This window comes from Cynoglossus semilaevis, chromosome 19, assembly GCF_000523025.1.
Source record: "Cynoglossus semilaevis isolate Cse_v1.0 chromosome 19, Cse_v1.0, whole genome shotgun sequence".
Lineage (NCBI taxonomy): Eukaryota > Metazoa > Chordata > Actinopteri > Pleuronectiformes > Cynoglossidae > Cynoglossus > Cynoglossus semilaevis.
The window spans coordinates 11644859-11654819 of record NC_024325.1 but is presented as its reverse complement, the minus strand read 5'-3'; the positions used below and the strand labels follow the sequence as shown (position 1 = coordinate 11654819).

At 36.5% G+C, this 9961-nt stretch overlaps 2 protein-coding genes across 2 annotated transcripts in view; both read right to left on the bottom strand.

The window, feature by feature from the left end:
• Positions 1–3514, bottom strand: part of LOC103395313 (myelin protein zero-like protein 2) — a 6473-nt gene extending 2959 nt beyond the window's left edge. The window contains exons 1-3 of the mRNA XM_008332975.3: positions 3329–3514; positions 933–1102; positions 71–281 (exon numbers count right to left, since the gene is read on the bottom strand). Of these exons, the coding sequence (XP_008331197.1) occupies positions 71–281; positions 933–1102; positions 3329–3380 (433 nt within the window). The 5' untranslated portion in view covers positions 3381–3514. The remainder of the gene's footprint in view (positions 1–70; positions 282–932; positions 1103–3328) is intronic.
• A 609-nt stretch (positions 3515–4123) lies between these two features.
• Positions 4124–8856, bottom strand: LOC103395314 (transgelin-like). The gene is made up of 5 exons (XM_025065970.1): positions 8672–8856; positions 6619–6805; positions 6358–6529; positions 5434–5536; positions 4124–5096 (listed from the first exon to the last, which is right to left on the bottom strand). Exons 2-5 carry the CDS (start codon positions 6796–6798, stop codon positions 4943–4945), a joined length of 609 nt encoding a protein of 202 aa, XP_024921738.1. The 5' UTR covers positions 6799–6805; positions 8672–8856; the 3' UTR covers positions 4124–4942.
• Positions 8857–9961: the final 1105 nt, after the last annotated feature.

Below are 9961 nucleotides of genomic sequence, written 5' to 3'. Positions count from 1 at the left end.
AAAATGTGACAAAAGATTCTATGATTTTATACAATGGTACGATATTCTAATAATATATTGTCAATTTTACCTTTGTTCACAACTTTAAGGTTGATTTCTCCATTTACACCGTGCACATCCGGACGGTTGCGCACCTGGCAGATGAAGGTACCATTAAAAGTTGGAGGCACTTCATGCAGGGTGATGGAGGCATCCCGATTTGTAATATCCCCTGACCACACAGCATGTCCTTTAAATCGCCCACTCTGGGGAGGGTATGGTACCTCCTGGTAATAAAACACCTGACACAAGTAGAAGTACTAGACATGTAAACACACAGCAGAAATTTGCCACTAACACAAAAATGCAGCCATGTCATCTGTAAGCTGTCAACCGATCCTAATCATTAGTATAAATATCTCCATGGATATACTGGCTTTAGCCATGTCCTGATATTATAACTGAAGGAACATGGACCTAATATTTTTGATCTATAAGCTTATTTTGCCAGTGTAAAAACATTATTTTTCATTTTATTTTATGCTTTCAGTGGCCTACAGGGACCAATCAATGCAACAGCTACATGTGAGAAGTAGTAGGTGTGGCCAAAATAAAATATTCAGATGTCAGATTAAAAATAACAAACACATGATCGGTTTTCCAAAGATGCACCTAATATGTGCTAAAACTGTGTACCATATTACTTAAGGGTATTGTTAAATCGAAATGTATAAAACAACAACTGGGCTACCTCAGTTAGTAACTATAAGAATATTGTTGTAAAAAAAAACAAAACAATTAAAGTGGAGCTCCCCTGCTGTCAGACCTTGTTTCTCACTTAGTGGTAAAAATATCAGAACTATGTTAACAACAAAACACCACAAACTTTAAAATAGAAAAACAATAGATACAAAATTGACAGTATAGGTTCTCGTTGTCATTTTCATACACACCGACTCATCCGTTCCTGAGTGAATAGGACGGAAGTTCCATGTCACAATGGCCGTCTGTGGCGTCACTGGGTGACTGGAGCTGAAAGTGCACTTCAGTTTCACATTGGTCCCATTGACTGCTTCCACTTCACCTGGAGTGTAAATATCTATCCCGCAGACACATTGTATCCCTATGAAAAATTCAGTGAGGTGAGAAAATATTTAGAGATTTAAAAGTCTGTTAAACAATATAAACATCAGATAGTTATTGCTTACATTAATTTGCTACATAATCCACAAAATGCAGATATAACAAAATTCTACATATATAGTTAGAGTAAAGAATTAAAGAACAGACTTTGACAGGGCAACTAGAGGTATGAGATTTTCATTGGGAGTTGCAAAGATTGAATACAGTTATGGAAAAATAAATAGTACCAAATACAGACAGGACCTTACAAACTGTACCAATATTAATGGAAAATGCACCCACCACATGACCTGTGAGGCAGCATTTTGGTATCCATTAGAAATGAATGACTATTACAGAGTGACAAACAAGGAAGACGGCTAGTGACCTAAGATTGCAAACAAGAGTAAAACGGGCTGTTTCGGAGAGAGTCAAGCAGTATGCAATGCACATTTCTGTTGACATAATCTGGACATAAAAGTGAAGTGGGTTAGAGTTAACAAAAGGATAATGTAATATAGTCTTAACACTGGATGCAAGAGAAGGGAAGGTTACTTAATCCTCTTTCTCTGGGTTCACTTAAGTCAACGTTAAAGGTAGTGAATAATTACAGAGCCATCATTGTAACTCAAAAATTGCCTTATCTTAACATTACTTTAAATGTATCCCTCCACCAAATCTACTGAATATCAGATTCAATAATTACCTGGTGGTCATGTGTTGAATTTGAGCCTTCCAATCATCTATTTTAAGACAATAAATGAACTGATAAATGCAACAACGTTTCTATCCTGAGTCGTCCGTGAAAAAGACAGCTGCAGTAGAGGCATCAACTACTTGGAGCTAACATGTCTTTGCCTGTCCTGATGTTGTTGGCTGACGAATACTTTGTACATGTTTTGTAATACATGCTCAGCTGAAACTTTTAGAGGTTAAAGTCTATTAGTTTCTAACCTAACTAACCTATTGAATAGGTCATTTAAAAGTAAGCCATTGCAGAAATGATGCAATGATTGGGTGTAAAGTAACTGTAGCACTGAGGCTAAAAAAGGAACAGAGGGTTTATGTTTCTATTCAACAGGGGTTTTAAGGTGCAAGAATACAGCTGGAAAAAGTAAAAATGCAATGAATAATAAAATCCCATAGCTTATAGCTATGTAAATTCAAGATATATGAATCCTTTTTAAAGTGGCCGAATTTGTTTTCATTTGAGCAGGCCTATATTTTAGCATTTCTTACCATATGATCAACATAGATAAAATGTCATTTAAATATAATTATTTCCTAAATAAAAAATATAAAATTATCAAATATTAGTATATGCCACCAGTGGAATTATTAACATAAAAGGGTTCATGTATGTATGTGTCTATATTGAATTGTTAAAAATGTATATATAAATATATATATATTTGTTTTATTCTTACAATAAAATTATTTGATGGGTTTTGTAGGAAGCTAATGCTAATAAATTTTATCATTAACGCGGTAATTAACACGGTAACAGAGGAAAACCTACACGTTATAATCAACAATAGAAAAGCAATAAATAAATCAGACATTAACCCATTTGACTAGTCAACCGTGAACATAATACACATTATTTGGTTACTTTTGTGTAGCATTTTTAAATAAATGTGCTATCCCAGGTGAATGACTACCCAGAGAATAGCTTTTCCATTGAAATTAATTTACCTTGTCAACTCTTCCCAACGCCAATATCAATTTTTTTTTTTTTTTACCAACGTCAATATCGACATTAAACTATGCTTGTGTATAACAAAACATGTCACATTGTGTATTAAACTATGCTGAAATGTGTATAACAAAACATGTCACATTGTGGAAAAACAGGGGAAAGAAGCCTTATTAACACAAAAATAAGCCAGCCGTGTTCCAGGACGCAAACCACTGCTAGCGAACTTTAGCCGGTAGATGTCACAGTTTTACAGTCCGCATACGTTATAAAATGCGTTTAGGTTTTTTCAGAATAATTTGATAAAATAGCTTAAGAAACACATGTATGACGGATCATATTTCCAACAGCCGTATAAGAAGTTATGAAAAACACTAAAAGTGTTGACAATGTAGCCAAAACAACTGCTTACGTTGTCTTGCGAGTTGAATTACCTGGATATTTGCCTAAAACTGTCTCCGCCTAAAGACTTAACTCAACGTTTGAAATTGACAACGTCATTCCCCCTTCCAGGAAGTTATTTAAACTTACCTGTCATCAGCAAAAACGCAGACCACATTCGAAACATAGGATAAACAAACATGCAGAATTCCTTATGTCAAAAAAAGTGTTTAGACTTTACTCCAACTGGGAAATGTCGTTCTCCCGAGACCTGCTGTGACTCACTCTTGCGTCCACACCTGGTGGGCGGGGCTTACCCTCACCTCCTCCGTCTTGCGAAACTTGTGTGTGTTTGTGTGTTTAGTGTAGTACTGAAACGAGGGGAGTGGTTTACATGAGGACAAAAGCCACACCTCTGTTAACGTGAGGCCAATTTAAAGAGCCCATCACCGGTGATTCAGTCACTGTGTGCACTCTGAAAGTCAGTAATCGCGAAATTTATTTATTTATGCATTCAGTGCCCTTATAGTGAAATTACATTGGATTAAAAAATGTAATTATATGCTAACAGGATGTTGATCAAACACTATTTAAATGGTATTTGTTTATCAAAATTACTACTAAGGTTAGTCCCCTTAAAGTTTTTCTCCCATTGTCGATATTCTTGTCGTTGTCTTATGCACCTAGTTCTGGAAAAGAGAAACATTAGGGAATTTTAGTCTAGGAAAATTAGAAGTAACCAACAACACTGAAGTGGTTTTTGATACTGCAAGAAACCAATATCAATACAAACACTTTCTATGAAAAAGTTAACTAACTCAGTTTATTATCCAGTGGGTTTACAATACTAGCCACAATGGCACTGTAGAACAAAAACACTGGATTGTATATGCTGTTTACCACAGCCATGTAGTGAAACATGATTAGAAAAATACCAGACAACTGTAAATTTTTAGACTGAATTTATTAAACACATTTGATTAAAAGACATCAATAAAACTGATTATGACAAGAATATGAAACATACTGTGAACAGAACCGATTTAGAAATTGATAGGAATCTCAAGGGGATCAAACAATTGTTTATTATTTAAGGATTTGAATTAGCACAATCCCACTGTGATCTAAAATACAATAAAATTTTTGTCAGTGAGGGGAAAAAATGAATTGAATTCCCTAAGATTTTGTTTTAAATGCCTTTTAAGAATTGTTCTTTGTATGCTGGGGTTAACTTTGAGGATTTAAACAGAAAACAAAACACGTTTAAATGAAGACTTGCCTTTGTTGTCATTGGACACATACTGACATATATAAACACACAACACAATTGGTCCTCTGCATCTAACCCATTGACCTCATCCTGGGGAGCAGCGTTGTCGTTTTCTGACAGTTGGAAGGATGTTACTGCAACGAAGCCCCCCACTACACCCTTCCTGTGTAGTGGTGAGCTTCTGCACTAGTGTCTGCAAGTCTGGTCTGTGAATTCAATTCAAATTATTTCTAATGAAAGAAACTGTTATAAACACTCACTCATGTATACAGTTAGAACTTTGTTCACAATGTAAGTATATGGAATGTCTTGATTAGGGAATGTTTATTTTTGCACATATTTTAGTTGGTCCCTGTTTAGTCTTGAAAGCAGACAGGTTATATTTTTCCGAAGCAAAAGTTAGAGTGAAAAGTGAGATAGTTTGCCCTTGGTACATGACATTCCAGAGCACACATGGAGTTGTGTCTTGGAGCTCTGATTAACACCTCTTAGTTTCAGGGTTTTTTGTTAATAATTTGCCTTGGTCGTCCATAACTTGTCATGCCAGCTTGAGTTGCGCCTTTATTTGTTCCCATTTGCAGCCCAATTACACTTTTGCCTTCATTCATTTGTTCTTCTGAGAACTCTCTCCTGTTCTCCTGGGACTTCCTGCATGTGGATAAACATGGAGTTGTCGGGTTAAGTTGTCACAACTGAATACGTAAACTAAAGTAAATAGAATTACATTAAACCTGTTTGTGTATGTTTAACCAAACTAGAACGACTAATAAAGTAGAGGTGCTCCCATCAACTGGCCATTGAAAAGAATCAGATGGTTTTTGGTGTGATGGCAAAGTGGAGCTCACACGTTATTAGCTTCAAAACACTTGACAGTTTATTATAAAAGCTAAACATTTTTTAAAATGTATCATTACAAAAATTAAAAAATCTAAATCAGAAAAAAAAATGCTATTGGTGCATTTCTGGGCCAGGAATGAATACTCACTTATGGAACCAACTGGGATCTCCTTTGTAGTTCCCATCACTCTTTGTAACAGCCAGACTACCCAGAGCCATTAGGGTCCTCTGGACAGCGGCCAGGTCTCTGCCTAAAGACACATAGCAATGTCATAAAAAACAATGTTTGGTACGTACGTCCAGGAAAAATCCCACAGCACACCACCTAAATCTCCAGGAAAAATCCCACAGCACACCACCAAAAAAAAAATCTCACAAAACGTAAATGTAACAAGCATAATAATCTTTAAGTTTAAATTGACTAAAAATGTACTCCTGTTTAGTTAAAGACAACGCTGATAAACTGGCAGGAATTAAAGAAAGACATGCACAGAGATCTTCTTCAAAAGCTCTGATTATTTTTCTTTTAGTTTTCATAACAATCGGCTGCCACCTAGCGGAAGATGATTTAATTGCTGTGCCTTTAACGCATAGACAAACAAAGAAACAGTATTTGCAATAAATACATATTAGTTTTGGTACCAATTAAACAAAATTGCATAATTTTCCAGGGCACACTTAATGATCTCTCGTCATTCATCACACTATTGTGACACGGCACTGTGGTTGGAAAAAATTAAACTGGTTTCTCAAGAACAATCAGCTGCCTTTTGAGTCATTTAACCGCTTCATTACAAATGTGCTAAAAGGTAAACTACTGTTTGTGTTCGGGGCGGGTGCAGCACTCTACACGCTAGCAAGGCGAAAGGCTTTTTCCTAAATGTGGAAAGCCAAAGTCAAAATCAAATTTTGATTCGCCCAACAAAATGTCCCATTTCTTATAGCCACTTTCTCCTCTTTGAATCATCATTTAAGCCATGCATGTTTTCCTACAGGCACCACTTGTACAAGGTTTTATGGCAACCAGTCAACAGAATTATGATTTTGTATAGTGTCTTATTGCTTGACTTACTTTCATAGAGGTCAACTGTCTGGAACATGTCCGTTTTCGTCATACCGTAGTTTTCAGAAGCTTTGAGGAACAGGGAGATTTGCTCCATCTGTTTAAATGGCATAGTGGAGCTCTTGATGTTCTTAATGGGTTTGTTGTCTCTGTACAGGCTGTTGACGAGTTCACACAGCACCTACAGGCGTTCACAGACAGAGGACTTTGTCAGACCCTGACGACAGTGATGAATATTAAAGAAACAATTATGGGTAGGCAAACACTCACACGTCCATCTTTTAGCCACGTTTGGAAGCCACTCTTGCCTGACTCGGGTCGCTCCACTCCAGAGCCACACTGGGCGATGATCCACTCCACCAGCTTTTCTTCCAGTTCCGGATCGTACTTCTTATCAATTTTATTTTGGACCTCGCGGCTGAAACCATAGGCTGGGCCATGGTATGCCATAATGATCCTGTGAAAGAGATTACCTTATTTATGTTATACCTACTGCATGCCCATTTTTTAACGCTTATTCTTCAAAGGTTAAAAAATTTAAGAAAAAGAAAAGAGAAAAAGAAAAAAATACAATGTGATAAAATGCCTAATAATAAAGGGTGCTGGTGGAAGTAGACCTGAAGGCACCAGACAGGCTGCAACCACTGAACACAAGGACAAGTATCTTCTTGTTCAGAGAACATTCCATGGGGCAGGTTTTGATAATAAAGAGGTGACGTAACTATCAAAACATCTCTGTGGAGTGCTATATTTCTTTATCAAAGGTCTTGTCCCAACCTCTGACTAACCTCTTCATTCAAAAATTCATTAATTTGATTTTCCTATTTTCTGGTAATGAAATTTAACTGTCACTTTGTCAGATGCAGGGATGCTCAGATACCTGCAGTATCTGGTCCAGAAAACAAAAATATATTATTAACTTTAAAAATTATTATTGGAAATAAAGTTGGAAATCATAGCTCTGAACCCTATTGGATAGTTTTACTCCCCAACCTTTACTCCATACAGAAACAAATAACTCTAGAAAAAAACTTCCAGAAAAAATAAATAAATAAAATAAAAAATGAACTGACAGTCAGGTCTTCCACATGAAACTTCAGATTTCACACTTCTGCAGAATACCTCCAGAGGTCACTTCCTGTTTGAGTTGTTGTATTTGCAACATAGCAACAGTAGTTACTGTGTATTTATGAGGTCTGAGTCTACAATATTGATTTAATTCTTTCGTAATTGCATTGCATGTTTTTCATGCTTTCAATGTGAACCTGAAAAAACTGCCAACTGCTCTTAAATTTAATAGACAACAGAAGCCCATCTCACCTCTCATCGTGTACAGCAGCTGCTATATAAATAGTAAAGTAAAGTAAACTTGAGCCTCTTTAAAACAGTCTCCATTTAAGTCACATCAAAGCTTTTCCTGTCCATGTGTCTCTGTGTACATCGCCTTAGAGCTCAGCGTTCTTAGCTTCAGTTGCAGAATAATTAATCGAAGCCTCATAAAAACTGGTAAGACTAAACTAAACGTTTCCACTTGCTTAGCGTTTACCGTCGAATCAATTGTTGAAGCGGATTTGTTCATAAATACCTGATGTTTTCATTATTTAAATAATAACTCATTACCAAAGTTTAGAGAGTTGTACTTCTTCCTAAAGATGACAACTTATCTCTTATTTGTTCTCCCCTCCATGTTGTAACGTAGTTAACCAATACATGACGCAAAGTCCATTGTGCAATACAAAGGTGAGAAAGTGCAATAAAATGCATAAGATATTCCACTGCCGGTGTTAGCTTCCTACAATTGTGTAATGATGGATGTCAGAGTCAACAAACAATTCAGTCACCATGTTAACACCACGCTGCTCGCCGCTCTGTCAGTGCACATTTAATATGTTCGAGTGTACAGTACTTTACACTATAATGTTGTATTTTGTTTTATTGCTTTTATTCCTTTATTCTCATTTATGCTGCCGCTCTCTCAGAGAACAAACATCCATTGTACAAATTCAGTGAAAATAAAGTTTCCTTTTTTTTATTTTCCGAAGCGAAAAAAAATGAGGCCACATACTTTGTCAGGGACCCAAAGGTCCAACTATAGTCCATAATCTTAATTCTTCTTCACTACTAAATCCATGGATAAGTGCAGTCATCAGAAGGCATTAAATAAAAGGAGATTACACGGAGCAAGTGTCAAGTTTTAGTCTGAGGCTGTTAATCTCTGAGGATCAAAGATGAAAGTTTTAGCCACAGGAAGAGGTTTCTTACATTTTCCCCAAAGGCTTGGTCACAGTCTCAGTAAAGCAGTTAAACACAGGAGAAAACTTACCTTGTTCTGTAGTGGGCGCTGAGGAAAGGGAAATTGAAGTTTGTACTCAAATGTCGTGGCTCCTCTCTTTTCCTACAGTCATAACAGTGTGACTATGAATGCGGCAAACGCCCTTGTCTGAAAGAAATGACGTCACCACATGCAAGAATATAACAGAGTTCGAGAAGGAGGGTTGAGAAGTGAGAGAGAGGAAGAGGGGAGAGAGAAAGAAAGAGGGGGAGAGAGAGAGAGAGAAAGAGAGCGAGAGAGGGGAGGGTGGGCTGAGGGTTTCTAATTTCATTCTCTGACCCGCCTCTGTGCTCTTCCCTTTTCACTGTAATTCCTTATTTAGAAATATTTTGTCAATAACAGGAAACCATATGGCAGCAGGGTTATCTATGAATTATTAATAAAATTATTTAAAAAATTCTCTAGTATAGAAAAAGTTAGGACTGTGAGCAAAGAAAGAGAGGTTAGCCGAGGGATGTCATCATTATTGTGTAAAGTCTGTCTTCTTGGTATGTTTGTTATGTAACACATGTACAAAAAAAAATCAGTGATTGTGAGTTTGGGTTTTGTGTAGAACAGGGATGGAAATAAGCCACATGTCCTCTAAGTAGAAGGAACTATTCCACTTGATACATGATAAAAAAAAAAACACCAAACAGAAGTACAAGAAGTAGTGGTCCACGAATTACAGTTAGCATAGCATTGGTGGTACTTGGCCTCTCTCCAGTGGTATTTGAGGGAAACGGATTTGTAACTGTGTTGGAAAAATAGTTGAGGTTGATGATGTGGTCAAAAACATTGTTAATGTCTCAACTGGAAAATTTAAAAAAAGAGGATTTGGAATCTGGAGAGGAAATGAATACAGCTACGGTGTATTCTGTCTATCCTTTCCCTGTTTTTGTTAAATATATATTAAATTACTTATATACTGTGTTAGTCAGTACTGGACTAGAAGCAAAAAAAAAAACTACTTTGCATGAGACTTTCGACAAAAGGAAAGAAAAATACTGACTATGCTATGCTGAACTGACAACACTGATAGATGACAAGACTGTGTCACTGATAAGACGACACAACTGATAAAGTGAACCAACGATTATCAATCTGATCACAAGCTTGACTATGAAATACACATGGCTGATACTGATAGTGTCTATGTTATTCAAACAGAGAACACCATTGACATAATATTTGAAGTAATACCTGAATCTTTTAAGCCGGTGACACAAAAATGAAAATAAGGTCATCTGTGCTGACTTTAAAAGACGACTAAGACTATATGAAAAGTCCAAAAAAGTGAAT

Coding starts and splice junctions, on each gene's coding strand:
- LOC103395314 (XM_025065970.1), bottom strand. CDS start 6,798: ATGGCATACCATGGCCCAGCCTATGGTTTCAGCCGCGAGGTCCAAAAT. Junction 5,537..6,357: donor GACAGTTGACCTCTATGAAA/GTAAGTCAAGCA, acceptor ATGTGTCTTTAG/GCAGAGACCTGGCCGCTGTC. Junction 5,097..5,433: donor GATCCCAGTTGGTTCCATAA/GTGAGTATTCAT, acceptor ATCCACATGCAG/GAAGTCCCAGGAGAACAGGA.